The sequence below is a fragment of the Silene latifolia genome, chromosome Y (genome assembly GCF_048544455.1).
Source record: "Silene latifolia isolate original U9 population chromosome Y, ASM4854445v1, whole genome shotgun sequence".
NCBI classification, from domain to species: domain Eukaryota; kingdom Viridiplantae; phylum Streptophyta; class Magnoliopsida; order Caryophyllales; family Caryophyllaceae; genus Silene; species Silene latifolia.
In genome coordinates, this window is record NC_133538.1 from 62,213,742 (window position 1) to 62,229,699 (window position 15,958).

Sequence of the window (15,958 nt, forward strand, 5' to 3'; positions counted from 1 at the left end):
GTTACCCAAGTCACAAGGCAAAGACACTATTTTTGTAGTGGTAGATAGACTTAGCAAGTATGCACATTTTATGTTGCTAAGTCACCCTTTTACTGCTGAGAAGGTAGCTCAGGTCTTCTTTAACCAAGTGTTTAGGCTGCATGGGTTACCTAAGACCATTGTAAGTGATAGGGATAAGATCTTCCTCAGTAGGTTTTGGAAGGAGCTCTTCAAGTTACAACAGGTGGATCTACACATGTCCACTAGTTACCACCCTCAAACTGATGGCCAATCTGAGGTGGTTAACAAGTGTCTTGAGACTTATTTGAGATGTATGACAGGGGAGAAGCCTAAAGAATGGGCATAGTGGACACCCTTGGTTGAATGGTGGTATAACACTAACTTCCAATCCTCTGCCCAAAGTACTCCCTACCAGATTGTCTATGGTCAGTCACCAGCTCTTCACATACCATATGTCATGGGGGATAGTAGGGTGGCAGCTGTGGATAGGAGCCTGGCAACTAGGGAGGAATGCATTAAAGTGCTGCAATTTCACTTGAAAAGAGCCCAAGACAGGATGAAGGTGCAGTCTAACAAGGGGAGAACTGACAAAAAATTTAATGTTGGGGAATTGGTCTATATTAAGCTTCAGCCCTATAAACAAATGTCTGTGGTTTATAGGTCATGTGCCAAGCTCTCTCCCAGATACTTTGGGCCTTTCCAAATAATGCAAAGAATTGGAGAAGTAGCCTATAAACTCCAACTTCCGGAGACTTCAAAAATACATCCTATATTCCACATTTCACAGTTGAGAAAGCACGAAGGGCCACCACCAGAAAGTATAAGCATTCCTGAAGTGGATAATTTGCAGCAACTAGTGGCTGAACCAGTGGCTATATTGGGCAGAAAACTGGCTAGAGAAGGCAATGGAGCAAAAGTGCACCTCCTAATTCAATGGTCTAACAGTGGTCCTGATGATGCAACCTGGGAACCTTATGATGAGATTGCAAGGTGCTTCCCTGAATTCAACCTTGAAGCTTGAGGACAAGCTTAAAATAAGGGGGAAGGATTGTAATAAGTGAAATAAGGAAGTTGTTAATAATAACAAATTCTGTTAGAATTTTGTTAGTTCAGTTTTGGCGGGAATTTAGTTGTTGCTCATAAATAGGTTGTTACAAGTCATTACAATCATTCAGATATTCTGTTGTAATCTCTCTCTTAAATCTTCTCTCTAAACATTCCTCTTTAATCTTTCAATTACCAAAATCAATAAGACAAAACATTCGATTCTTTTCTCTTCATAAGAATCCTATTTTGTCTCAGTTTTCCTAGATTATTCCCGGAATTCATATCCATTTTTAGAGTTCATTTCACTTATTACATGTTGTGGGAGCCCGTTTCGAGTAACGACGCAATCTCCTTCAAATCTACATTATATCATACCACCAAAAACTCCAGAATTAAAAATATGACAAGTATAACATCAATCTCAAATAAGACTCTTAATCCCTAAACAACCAATCAAATCAACCACCCACATGAATAACTAACAACAAAAAAATCAAATAATAAAACCCTAGTCAAAGCACACCTAAATAAAACCTCTAAACAACCAAAATCAAACAAACCCAACAAAACCTTAAACTTTAACAAGGAATCCACCAAAAAAAATCAAAAACTAAACCTTCCAGGGGCGAACTTTGATGACGATGTGAACTGTATTGCAAATAGTACCAGCTTTATAGGGTAATTGATGTATGCTCTAACGTCAGACGATGACTCAAAGCGACGATCGTCATATATAATACAAAGTGACGATCACATCCCCTGGCTTTATGAGATTGTGATGATCTAATTGTATTTTTAAAGCAAAGGTTGGTGTGAACTGTGGACTGTGAAGAGAGAATAATGGTGTAGGAGGCAGGGCCGTCCCGGAGTTATCGGGGGCCCTGTGCGAGCTTCCAAGTTGGGGCCCCAAATATTACAATAAGAAAATATAACATGTTACATACAAAAATTGTTTCTAGTGGTTCACCATTATAGAAGTTCACTTCAAAAAAAGTGTTTCCAATAGTTTATACGAAATATCTTAATAATAAAGTCAATTCACCATTAAAAAACTTCACTTAAAAATTAAGGCTCTTTTTGTACTCGATGAAGCAAAGTCATCAATTAGTTCTTCTTAACTAAATTTTTCCAAAAGATTATTCTCGATAGTTATCATCGCTAATCCATTGAGTCGATCTTGAGACATTGTAGAGCGCAAATATGATTTCAGCAACTTGAGCTTTGAAAAGTTTCGTTCAGCAGATGCGATGGTGACCGGAATCGTCAACAAAATCCTGTAAGCTGTCATTGCATTAGGAAAACAGTCACCAACTTTTTTCATCAATTTAATTATCTCAAGAAGACCCATCTTTTCCTTAGGAATGAACTCTTTAAAAAATTTCAGATCCAAATACAATGAATGACCATCAACATCAGACTCATCTTTACTTTTAAGTGCATTCTCAAGGTTAATGCAACAAGACTCTAACATTGAATCATCGACAGAGCACAACTTGTCAGTGGAGAACATAAACCCGAATATATTTTCATATTCTTTGTATTGTTCAAACCTTTTTTTGAGTGAAGATATTGCTTGATCAATAAGATACAAAAAATAATGAATCCTAAACGATTCTTCCTCGGATATTCGCGATGAATCATCTGAGCTCTCATCAAACTGTTTTTTCCTTCGGATTTCACGTCTTTTAGGAAAGCAAGGATCAATATTCATATCATTAGCTATTTGTTTGGCAGTGTCGAGAGCTTTAGAAAAACCATTTTCTCTATACTTCTCAAAAGTTGAAATTAATGCCTTCACTTGTAAAATAGCAACATCAATGAGCATATCTTTTCTTTGCAAATGTTTACTAACCTCATTAACAAAGTATAATATTTCATAGCAAATAACTATTGACACAGTAAACTCAAAATTACCAAGTTCATTCATTGCTAGAGATTTAGCTTCACTTCTAATCTTACAATCATTATCCGCTTCTCCAACTTCAAGCAAAGCTTCTCTAATTTCCATCATTTGAAATGTTATTGCTTTCACACTATCAATACGACTTTCCCAACCTGTGGCCGACAATGGTTTAGGAGTCAAACCTTTCACATTATCCTTTAAAATCTGCCACCTCTTTGTAGAATGAGCAAATAATGTATAAATCCGTTGTATGATTCCAAAAAAGTCCGTGGCCTTAACACATGTATTTGCTTAGCATCCTGCAACCTGCCCATCATAATATAAGAATAATAAGTCTCCAAGTTTACTGCCATACGACTCATACTGAGATTAAATTGATTGATATTTTTATGGAATTTGATTTTAATTAGGAAGGATTATATTTGGGGAGGTAAAAGGGTTTTTTTTTGGGAGGTGTATATTGTATTGGAAAATATGAGTAAATTAAGATTTTGAGAATTAGAAAGATTTTGGGTAATTATTGTAGTGGTTGACGTTATCCCTACTCAACGGATATTTAATTATTTACCATTTTTTTTTATAATAGCAAAACATGTTGGATTGGGCCCTAAATTTTTGGGGGCCCTGTGCGGCTGCCCAGGTTGCACACCCATAGGACCGGCCCTGGTAGGAGGTTGAGGGAGGAGAAAATAATTGAGGTGAGCTGGTGAGGTAAGGTGAGGTGAGAGGCTTATGGATAAAGAAGCAAAATAATTGAGCAATTTGTTAAGTTAAACCAAACGCAGCGTTTTTTAGGCAAAATAAGAAAAGTGAGGAGTAAACCAAGTTTTGTTTTATGTCATTGACTTTTTATATAGTAATAACTAATAGAAGTAAAAAGTGTAAAACCATATTTTTTTACGATTACATAAATTGGCAAAAGAAAAATCTTAATGAGAGAAAAATCTTTCCATTTTTTCAAACGATGGAACCTGAACAAGGTCTCCCGCCGGAGACTACACCTTCTCCCTCCGCTGAGGGGAGCATTATCCAACCAGCCACAAACCCTCACAAGAATGCTAAAAGGAAGACGATGCATCTGAACGAATTCCTCGTGGACTCGTCATTTACACCCAATCCCACCGCCTCAATGACGGCGGATAAACCTATATCGGCTCAACCCAAAGCACCAAGCATTTCCTATAAAGATATGGCACAAGGCTTTATTGCACAATCCAGATCGTCTGATGAAGCATGGTTAGACGACTCTGAGACTGATTCAGAAGACGATCTTGAGATTAAAGATACCGAAGAAGATAAACTGTGTCCGCATATATGTTTGACCAAACAGGAGAAGGCTATCATCTGCAAACCATGGCGCCATTCCCTTATCATCAAGATGTTTGATAAGAAGATAGGCTATTTATCTCTCATAAGGAAGCTTCAAGTGAAATGGGCAATCAAAGGTAAACTTACCTTAACGGATCTTACAGGTTCATATTATGTTTCCAGGTTCTCATCTAGGCAGGATTACGAATATGTGATTACCCAAGGTCCTTGGATCATCGATGATCATTACCTCACCATCAGGAAATGGGTGCCAAATTTTGTGCCCTCGGAAGATAGTATAAATTTTTTGACAGCATGGGTTCGCATACCCAATCTACCAGTGGAGTATTTCAATGAAACTTTTCTTAAAAAGGTTGGTTCAAAAGTAGGAAAAGTTATCAGGATTGATAGAAACACGGCCTCGGCGGAACGAGGACAGTTCACTCGGCTGAGTATGGAGGTGGATATTTCAAAAACCCTACTGTATTCAATACGAAGGTTTGAAGATGATATGCTTTAAGTGCGGAAAACTAGGCCATCAAACAGAGGAATGCGGAAAAGATAGGACTGCTCCTTCAACCATGGACTCTGAAGACCAGATATGCTCTCTGGTTTTTTTTGTAGCACCAGTGGGTGATAACTCACTCGAAGCAGGCCTCCGTCCTGAGGAGGAATCGGACTTTGGGGATTGGATGATGGTCAGGAAATCCCCACGCCGTAAGCCGCCAGGGAAGTCAGATCAGGTACAATTGCAGGCACCAATGTCCAACCCGAAACAGGGCTCCTTCGAATTTGGAAGCACGTCTAAGGCTACGGGCTCTAAGTTTACTGCCCTACATAATTTGGGACAGGGGGGGGGGGGGACTTCTTTGGGTAATTCCAAAGGAATATTTTCGCAGTCAAACCCGATCATAACCCCTGATTCTATGGAACAAAATCCTCCCCAAATCACTCCAAATTCAACTCAAAATCTACAAAATAGGAAATCCAATTCAACTAAAATTCCTTCAACCAATAGGAGACAATCACGAAATATTCCAAAAAAATCCTCTCCTAATTTTCCTATTTTAGGTGAGAACAATATTTTGAATAATGTCACCAATATAATTCCCAATAATAATAATACTCCATCAAAAATTCTAAATACCAAAAATTCCAATACAGGCAAAATTAATATCAATCACCCTGTTTCTGATACAGTCCACCACCAAAACGACACTAGCCATATTTCCATCCCCGAATCCAACAATAAGGAAAATGAACTTCTCGACCTTAGTCGATCTTCTTCCATCTCAGGAACACTCGATACTAGACCTAACCCAAATCCTACTAATTCCTCCAATACGACGGTTCATGTTCACGACATGGGAGGGGATGGCTGTACCCTTTATGGGAGTGATGGTAAGGGAGTCTCCATTGATGGACCTGACGTTCGAGCAAGTCAAGGAGAATCCAACAAGCCTTTGGGTCGAGATGTCGATTCCATGGAATGTTAATGAGGTATTATCACTCGTTAGTCAAGCTTACATGTCATAGTTACCTTATTTGCCTTATCATATGTCGGACCGAATACCAAATTTGTCCCCAAACTCGCCCCATATAACATGTATGGTGTGGAATTTTCAAGGCTCTTCGAGCAAAGTTAAGCTAGCAGCGCTAAAAGATATTATTCGCACTCACAAACCCTCGGTTTTTGCTCTTATTGAAACCCATATGGGTGGAACACATGCTGAAAAAATACAAAAAATAGTAGGGTATGATAGTCACACGAGAGTTGATGCAGTGGGTTTTCGAGGAGGAATCTGGGTCTACTGGAGATCCGATGTTGTCCAAGTTACTCCTATTACTCATCACGAACAATATGTTACCCTGGAGATATCCCGAGTCAATAATATACCTTGGTTTTTCACGACAGTGTACGCAAGTCCGGACCCTCGCAATAAGAGGGAGCTTTGGGCAGAGCTGGAATAGTTTGCTAGGCACAATAATCACCCTTGGATGGTAGCAGGCGATTTCAATGACACTAGGAATCTCTCAGAGAGACATGGAGGAGATGATAACATGGCTCGTCGGTGTGACCTATTCAATAATTGGATCGAAAACTGCGAGCTAATCGAATTAGGTTTCTCTGGCCCCCTTCATACTTGGGCAAGAGGAAACTCACCGGAAACTAGGCAAAGCGCTAGGTTGGATAGAGCCTTATGTAATAGCGAATAGAGTATGTTATTCGGAGATGTAAGCGTAAAACATCTTCCAGCCATACAATCTGGTCATTGTCCTATTCTCATTGCTCCAAACGGGTTTTCCCCTCTCAATTCAATTGAAAGACCGTTTAGGTTCCAAGCAGCGTGGCTAACTCATGAGAAGTTTAGTGAATTTATTTCTGAGAATTGGAGAGCTGATGGAGCTTTAACTACCCAACTTGGGCAGCTCTCGTCGAAATTGCAAGATTGGAATGAGGAAGTTTTTGGCAATATCTTCAAACAGAAACGTCAAATCCTCGCACGTATCAACGGATGCCAAAAAAAAGCTTTCTGTTTCACGAGATAGAGCTACCATTGTCCTAGAAGCACGTTTACGTAAAGAGCTCGATGAAATTTTGGAGCGAGAGGAACTTTATTGGTACCAGAAATCCCGAGTGAATTTCATTAGAGATGGCGATAGAAACACATCCTATTTCCATGTAAGCACTCTTGTCCGACGATGGAGGAACCGCATCAACTCTCTAAAGAACAGTGACAGAAACTGGGTAGAAAATAAGTCGGATTTAAAAAACCTGGTAATCGACTTCTATAAGTACCTTTATTTTCAAGAAGGCGCCTATGTTGTCAATGCTGATATACCATATGATCGCTTTCCAGAACTTGCTCCGGACGATTTCAACTGGCTAACTCGACCTTATACCGCGGTTGAAATTGAATAAGTGATATGTAATATGGGAGCGCTCAAGGCACCAGGACCAGACGGGTTTCAAGCCTTGTTTTATCAGAAACATTGGAACATTGTCGGGCAATTAGTTTGTGAGACAGCCATCAATGCTCTCCAAGGAAAAGGCTTCCCCGAAGACTTTAATGATACACATATAGTCCTCATTCCAAAGGTTACTGGCCCCGAATACATTACTCAATTTCGCCCAATAAGCCTTTGTAATGTCTCTTATAAAATCGTCAGTAAAGTGCTTGCAAATCGAATAAAACGAGTCCTCCCTCGCTTAATTCCGGAGACTCAAAGCGGCTTTGTACCGGGAAAGCAAATATCGGACAATATAGTGGTTTTTCAAGAGGTAATTCATACCATGCGAAAAAGTAAGGGGAGAACCAGGTTGATGGCCATTAAAATAGACCTTGGGAAAGCCTACGACCGTCTCTGCTGGGATTTTATTCGAGATACCCTTAACGACATGTGCATACCCGCTTATCTAGTTGATGTTATTATGGAGTGCGTTACAACTACAAGAATGCAAGTCCTATGGAATGGAGAACCCACGGAGATGTTTAAGCCATCGAGAGGGGTTCGTCAAGGCGATCCCCTTTCATCATACTTGTTCGTCATGTGCCTCGAGAAATTACAACAACTTATTGATGCGGAATTTCGATTAAATAATTGGAAGCCGATTCAGGTTTGCAATAATGGCCCCTTAATTTCGAATTTATTTTTCGCGGATGACATGGTGCTCTTTGCTGAGGCTAGTATTGACCAAGCTGCTACAATTACCAAGGTTTTAGATATTTTTTGTCGAGCCTCAGGCGAGAAAGTTAGCTTGGCTAAATCGCGGGTTTTCTTCTCTGCCAACACCGAATTGGACACGCAACAAAGGGTGGCTAACAGACTAGGTTTCGAAATTACAAATTACTTGGGAACTTACTTGGGGATGCCTACAATAAATGGTCGGGTCACAAGGAAAACCTTCGAAAATATTATCGAAAAGTTCAACAACCGGCTGTCAGATTGGAGTACTAAACAATTGTCAATGGCAGGGCGTGCCACACTCATCCAATCCACCCTCTTCACCATGGCAAATTATAGTATGCAGACGGCTAAAATTCCGAGAACAACGTGCGACACTTTAGACCGTAAGACAAGACGCTTCTTATGGTGAGGCGACGAAATTACGCGCAAGATTCATCTTATTTCTTGGGAGACAATCCAAAAACCCAAGAGTGCTGGAGGACTAGGTATTACGTCTTCTAGACAAGCTAACGCGGCCTTCTTGACCAAATTAGGTTGGCGAGTTCTCGCGGAGCCTCAGAAATTATGGGCACGAGTTCTTCGAGCTAAATATTGTAGCGGGCGATGCGATGTGGATATGTTCAAACCCAAAGCTAACATGTCCAATGTCTGGGCTGGCATATCGTCACAAGCAGCTAATATAGTTCGTGGTACCACAGCAGACGTCGGGAATGGACAACGAACTCTATTTTGGGAACACTCATGGGTCGATGAAGGTAAACTATCCGACAAAGCAATCGCAGAGATACCGGAGAGCTTAAGTGGAGTATCGGTCAGTGATATGTGGGATAATGGTTCGGGGTTGAAGTGGGATGTCTTCGATAATTTCTTACCACAAGAATGTCTTCTACAAATAGCCTCGTTCTCGCTATCGATGGATCCTAATCTTGTTGATTCGCTATATTGGAACGGCACATCCCATGGGAAATTTACCATAAAGTCAGCTCTCAATATTATTAAGGGGACTATACCGGAGACGGATGATAATCAAGTTCGATGGCATGTTATATGGAAGCTTCCTGTACAGCAGCGAATTAAATTTTTTATATGGCTAGCTGCTCATGGTCGGGTCATGTGCAACGTGAATAGAGTCCGTTGCAATCTGTCGGATGACCCTAGCTGCCCTCGTTGTCAAGCAGAAGAGGAAACCATAGACCACGTCCTTCGACATTGCCATGTATCTCGCAGTATTTGGCATCACCTCGGTATTCCTAGAACTAATGCCTCCTTCTTTAACTCGCCTTTCCCGATTTGGATCTCTCTAAATGCTAGTAACAGTGTGGCCGAATGTTTAAATGATTGGTCGATGAAGTTTGCGATAACTTGTTGGTGGATATGGCGGTGGAGAAACAACGTCGCGTTTGATAGGGCCCATAACAATCCAACGTACCCAATCGAATTCCTCCTTCAACAATTTACTACTTCGAAATTAGTGTTCGATAAATTCTCGCTATTCATTCCCTCACCTGGTTCCATCCGCAAGGAAGTGTTCATTCGCTGGTATCCGCCGCCTTATGGATGGTGTCTTCTCAATACAGATGGTGCCTCAAAGGGGAATCCGGGACACGCGGGTTGTGGAGGTATTTTTCGGGATGATACAAGTAATTGTATTTCAGCTTATTTATTCTCGGGTGGTATATGTACGTCTATGAGAGCGGAGATTCTTGCATTGGTTGCCGGACTTGAAAGAGCAAGGACTCTCCAAATTAAGAAACTCCTTGTCCATATGGATAATGAATCTTGCATCAGCCTGGTTTTGGAGGATAAATTGGTTAGCGATAGTCTTCGACATTTAGTCTTTCGTTGCAAAGAACTAATCCGGGAGCCTGGTTGGACAGTACACATACGCCATGTATTTCGAGAAGCAAACAAGGCTAGCGATTGGTTAGCTAATAAAGGAGTACACTCTTCTACCATCATCAAGCACCTTGACGCTCCCCCGGAAGCTCTTCGGACGATACTTCGTGAAGATCTGTTGGGTGTTACTACACCCCGTTTTGTTCCTTAATCTTCGGGCTTAGCCCTCTTATGAACCAAAAAAAAATATATAGTAATAACTAATACGCGTACAAATGTAAAATACATGTATGCTTGAAGCCTGGAATACTTTTATTTGTCCAATTTGTGTTTACCTCCACCGTCTTTTCCAAACATAGTGCTCCATAGTCCATACTAATTCACAATTCGTTCTTGCATCTTTTTTTTTTACCATATAGCTAGTAAATAGGTCAATTGAGTTGAATTTGAGTCGGGCCAATTCGGGTTTAGGTTTGTAAAAATTCGGGTCGGGTTAGGTCATTTAGAATTCGGGTCATTTTCGGGCAACTATTATCAAGGTTTTTTTATGGATAGTAATCAATTTGCAACAATAAACATACGGGCCGGGTTATATTTTTAAACAGGTAAATCCGGGTCTCAGCTCAGATTCGAGTCCTCGATGAGGGCACAGGTCGGCTACGGGTTGATTTATTTGGGCGGGTCAGTCAGACCGGAAAATTTTGTCAGGTCTACTTTCTACCCGTCTTTCAATAAAAATCGTTTACAAATTCTCATTTAATACGGACATATCGGAATAAAAGTTAAAACGAGTCAAATTTTATAAAGACAAAAATAAAATGCATCGAGAAAATATTAAAATTACTAGGTTAAAAAAGTAAGATTTTGCTTGCTTCAGGTCGGGCCGTGTTTACATATAAGTCAGTTTGGGTCGAATCAATTTCAATTTTCTGGCTTAGGGTCGGGCTGTGTTATTTCGAGTGAGTTATTATCAAGTTATTCATGGGTAATAATTAGTTTGTAACAATAAACATTCGGGTCGGTTTATAATGGGCCGGGTCATTCAAGGCGATCAATTTTGTTAAGTCACTCATTTGCATAGATGGGACAAACCTTTTGCTAATTGCCCTGTCTTAAGTTTTAGACGGATATACTCGTCTTAAATTAGAATCTGTGAACGATATTTATTGAAAAAGACTTGGCTAGAAAGTAAACCTGACAAAATTGTCTCGACCCGAATGACCCGACCCGCACGAATTGAGGACACGAATCTGAGCTGAGACCCGAATGACCCGACCCAATATAACCCGACCTGAATGTTTATTGTTGTGAAGTGATTACTAATCCACAAATAATTTGATATAGTTGACCCGGAAATTTTCCGAACTCGAAATGACCTAATCCAACCCGAATTTTACAAACCCGAACCACATTGATCGATCCTAAACCAACCCAATTAATCCGTTTACCAACTATATAGTAAAAAGAGATACGCAAGGACGAATTGTAATTAGTACGGAGTACTATTTTTGAGACGATGGTAGAGAAGAACACAAGTTAGACAAATAAAATTATTTAAGCATACATGTATTGTATGGGTATTAGTTTCAAAGACAAAATGAAATAATACAAAACACCATGAAAGTTAACGGAAAATGTTTGTGGAGGTCCTTATAGCTACACTATCAACCTTAGGGTCCTTAAAGCTACATTCTTGCATATTTTAAGTCCTTATAATAGTGTTTACTTGCAAAGTGAAAAGTGAGGCTTACTACTGTTCATTTTGGACAGTAACATAGGTTACTCCTATTTTTTTTGTCAAGGGTATAGATATAAATAATTACTCTAGTTTTCTATTGCGGTTCCATTTTTTAGGTTTGACCGAAGGGGATCAGCTGAACACCGTCATTGTACGATAGTAACGTCAAACTCTAGTTAGCAGATCGTTACCGATTTACGTTGATCAGCTGACGAGTATAAATAATATGTATCCTGGTAATGTTCCTTTAATGAGATTTAATAAGTAAACGCACTATTGTGGAGGACACCCACTCCAACAACTTAGAACTAGTTTGGAAGCGGATATGTGCATAAGACTATGTACCCAAATTTGTCCGTTGTTTTTACCATACCGTGCCAGCTCTACCCGACTGAAACACAACCTACCCGGACCGAGATAAACCCTTGACGGGCTGAAAATCGTATGCCTATCAAATGTAAATTTATAATCACTTACTTATTAAACTACTAAAACAGTAATATAGTAAAAATAAGGGTCAAACCCACAAGGTAGGACTAAGTCAATTAAAGTGTCTGAACGGAGAGCGAATTCTCTGTCCCATTTTGTGTCCCATCTTGTGTCCCACTATACTCACCTTGTGACACATCATTAGTTTAAGAGAATTTGCTATCAATCTCATCATACGAATGATGATGTGTTGTAACATAAAAACAATGGGACAGGAGATGAGACACAAAAGTGGGACAGGTGATCTCAACTCGTCTGAACGTATAGAGTAAAGTAACTGATTTTGGGGGGAGGGGGGGAATTGATTGTTGAAAGAACTAACTAAATAAATGACAAGAAAATTAAAGGTGAAATCAGATGATGGGAAATATCTTGACACAAACTAATATCCACATTGGTAACTCATTCGATCATCGATTATAATCAGTTTATTAGTCTTGAACACTCTATTGTGCAATTTAATAATATTCAATTATATTAAACCCAAATTCTCCTCCAATTTAGTAAGGCTCTGTTTGGTAAAACTGACTGAAAAAGGTACCTGAAACCTGAAAAGGTACCTAAAACCTGATAAGGTGGCTGAAATTAAAAAGGTACCTGAAAAGCTAGCTGAAAATTGAAAACTGATAAGATAGCTGATTAATTGTAAAGTGTTTGGTAAAACTAACTGAAAAGGTAACTGATTTTTTGTAAAATGACATAAAAGGACAATTAATAATTATACTAAATTAATTTAGATAAAGGGTAAATATGTAATGTAGAACATTTCAGCTACCTGAAACATTAAAAAGCTACCTTGAGTGGCTTTTCATTTCAGGTACCTGAAAAGTCGTTTCAGGTACCTGAAATCACTTTACCAAACAACATTAGGTAAAACAAATACCTGAAATATTAGTCAAATCAGGTTCTTGGTACAAATCGTGACTGAAAATGCTTCGCCAAACATAGCTTAATAAGGCTCGTCAAGAATATGCGTTCAGTCGACTGATTTCTTCAAGAAGCTTTTTTGCAAAAAAGTTCGAATGACCTTTTATTTTTTTTAGAGTGTTTGCCAACAACCTTTTTGACGCGAAAAGGTCGAAATGAAATGAAACGCTCACGTCACGAAGATTTGTAAATCGTGACTGATTCTTTTTATTTACCTATTTTACCCTTGTTTTTTTGAGGTTATCAATTAAAAACATTTAATTCAATAATCTTCCAAAAAAAATATCATAGCCGTTCATTAGATTCTTCGGCACTCTTCGCCAAACAAAAAGCCATATTCTTCAATACATGTACAAAACTTGAGCATCAGATTGATCCGTCGACTTGCTTCTACGGATAGAGGTATCGTAAATTGTTTCTTTTTCATTAATTTAGCGTGATTCGGTCTAATTGGCTTTAATTAATTATCTAGTATGAATAGAAAATCCAATGAAAACTTCATTATAGGTGGGTTTTGTAGATGATGATCATGAAATGATTAGTAGGAGTTAAGACATGTTAGTTGCTTGGTCGAATTATGTATATTGGTCGTTTTTATATTGACTTCGTTGATTCTTACTGGGTACTTTTTACTAGTGCAATTGATGTGTGTTTTCGATCCATCTTAAATTATTTAAGATGATGAAGATTATGATGATGGTTATTAACTAGTACCGGTTTCGTTAGACATAAAATCGATTTGCAAAGATCATGTTGGTTTTCATATGATATAGTTATTTAACAATAGGTTGCTTCTTGTTGCTGACCTTTGATTACACGTTGGCATTTGCATCTCTTCTTTCGTAGATACTTGTGTTTCCATATTGCTGGTCATGCTTGATTAACGAACTCGATGACTGAACAGCATTCCGCTTGTCTATATGATTTTCTTTCATCGCTTTATCTGATATTCTCTACTACACTCATTGCATTTAGGACAACCATTCACTGAGAGGAAAATTTGTATGTTCGTAATGATGCAAGCTGGTGGGTTGTTGGCCTGTGTCTTAGTTCTTCTGGTTGTGTATATACCGTACCGTTCACTGAGTTGAAATTTTGTACATCCGTAACATCACTAGTTGTACTACTAGTTGTACTGCAACTATTAGAATGTATTTTTAGAGCTTAATTTCATAAGGGGATTAGTTGGTTTCATTATACTAATAAATTGATTTTATGTTCAAGTGATTAAGATGGAATTAGGTAATGAGAAAAAGGATGGAAACTTTAGATGGACGGATAATGATGTGACGGTCTTATGTGAAGTTTGTATTAATTACATTCATAGAAATGGGCGTGGACAAGCCTTCAGGTGGCATGAGATCCACAAAGAGGTCCAAGAGAAAACTGGTCGAAAGTATCAATTTAAAAGTATGAAAAATAAATTTGATTCAATGAGAGCTGATTGGTACCTTTGGAAGTTTTTAAAAAACGGAGAGACTGGGCTTGGGTTGGATCCCGCTTCAGGAAGAATAAGTGCTTCTGATGAATGGTGGAAGAACAAAATTGCGGTCAGTTTTTGTTGAATATTATCTTATTCTTAAAGTTATCATATCGTGATATCATATATAATTATAATTGTATATATCATTTCTACAGGCTAAACCAGATGCAAAAAAGTTCAAAAACAAACCATTATATCCTACCACTGAAGATCTATATTTCCAAATTTTTGAAGGTAAACGTGCTACAGAAGAAGGTGTTGTGGCTCCAAGTATGGATCCTTCAAGCGTGAATGTAGTAAATATAGAAGGTGATCTGACTGAAGGGGATGGTGAAGATGATGCTTACTTTGAGTACACTCAACATTCATCCGTCTTAGGAAGTTTAGAGAGCCAAGAACAATCGTTTTACAACAATTTTTTAAAGGAGGTTTCATCAGATGCCCAAGCACCAACCTCAAACCAAGGTTTAGATAACAACTTCAATAATACTCAAGGTTTAAACAACTTCGATACTGAGGTATCAAATATGGTGCATACTCAAAATACTAGTGCCACACAAACCACTAGGGCTGAGAAAAGAAGCACTTCATGTAGTTCTAAAATCCCTCAAAGCAGTATTAGAAAGACTATAAAACCTACTCAAGTGAAGCGTTGAAGAAGACAATTAGCTGGATCGGCGATGTTATCCGGTCAGATTGGCGATATGGTGAACACGTGCAATCGTGCATTAAAAATTATGGAATCTGATGTCCGATACGTGCATTTTATATAGTCTTTTTGGCCTTTTTATGCACGTATTTCTATGCTATTATCATAGTTTTATGCTACGAAATGCCCCGAATATGCTACTTTGGTTTGTTTTGTCTTATTTGCAGGAATGAACCAGGAAATGGTGAAATCGAGCCTTTTACCATCCATTTAGCATGCATTTGGAGGAAGAGTGAATTTGGAGCGGGAATGTAGCTATCTTGAGATGCGCAAAGAAGTAAAATAGCTAGGCGAGCAAGGGAAGAACTTAAAATTATTAGTACCTACTTTGAAGAGCTATATCTAGAGTTCTACAATGGATATTCAGGTGATTCCAGGAGATGAAAGTTTGTCCTCTTAGCTTTCCAACGCCACTGGAATCGCCCTGTTTGCCCAAGTAACGAAGAAATGGCGTACCGTTTGAAGTTCGGTCAAAGCGTGAAATGTCTTATTTGGAAAGTACTCGATCGAGTAGATTTATGTTCGATCGAGTCCTTTTTCTACTCGATCGAGTAGATTCAATTTAAGGTTTACTCGATCGAGTAGATTTTCTACTCGATCGAGTGGTTTGAGCTTAATTTTACTCGATCGAGTGATATAAAGTTACTCGATCGAGTGGTTTTAATGTTACGCGGGATTAATTAACCTGTGTTGGGCTTAATTTCGGGATAGACTTTTGTTTTCCTATTTAAGCTTTCATAATTAGGTCATAAACACTTTTTTGACGGACGCCACTCTTACTCTTCTCTTTTCCCAAAACGTTTCCACGGTAACTGTTGTTTTCCGGGT

At 38.8% G+C, this 15,958-nt stretch overlaps 4 protein-coding genes across 5 annotated transcripts; 3 read left to right on the forward strand and 1 right to left on the reverse strand.

Annotated features, from left to right (window-relative positions):
• Positions 1-457: 457 nt before the first annotated feature.
• Positions 458-1,021, forward strand: LOC141628193 (uncharacterized). The gene has a single exon (XM_074441365.1). It carries the CDS (start codon positions 458-460, stop codon positions 1,019-1,021), a length of 564 nt encoding a protein of 187 aa, XP_074297466.1.
• Positions 1,022-2,161: 1,140 nt separating this feature from the next.
• LOC141628194 (uncharacterized) lies at positions 2,162-3,055 on the reverse strand. The gene has a single exon (XM_074441366.1). It carries the CDS (start codon positions 3,053-3,055, stop codon positions 2,162-2,164), a length of 894 nt encoding a protein of 297 aa, XP_074297467.1.
• Positions 3,056-5,866: 2,811 nt separating this feature from the next.
• Positions 5,867-7,181, forward strand: LOC141628195 (uncharacterized). Its single transcript, XM_074441368.1, has 2 exons — positions 5,867-6,228; positions 6,689-7,181. The coding sequence occupies exons 1-2, from the start codon at positions 5,867-5,869 to the stop codon at positions 7,179-7,181; spliced, it is 855 nt and encodes a 284-aa protein (XP_074297469.1).
• A 6,038-nt stretch (positions 7,182-13,219) lies between these two features.
• On the forward strand, positions 13,220-15,576 carry LOC141634198 (uncharacterized). 2 transcript variants are annotated; one of them, XM_074446451.1, is made up of 3 exons: positions 13,220-13,340; positions 14,163-14,488; positions 14,577-15,576. In XM_074446451.1, the coding sequence occupies exons 2-3, from the start codon at positions 14,171-14,173 to the stop codon at positions 15,075-15,077; spliced, it is 819 nt and encodes a 272-aa protein (XP_074302552.1). In that variant the 5' UTR covers positions 13,220-13,340; positions 14,163-14,170; the 3' UTR covers positions 15,078-15,576. The 2 variants fall into 2 exon arrangements, with proteins under 2 accessions (XP_074302552.1, XP_074302553.1); XM_074446452.1 differs by having other exon boundaries at positions 14,266-14,488.
• The last annotated feature ends 382 nt before the right edge of the window (positions 15,577-15,958 follow it).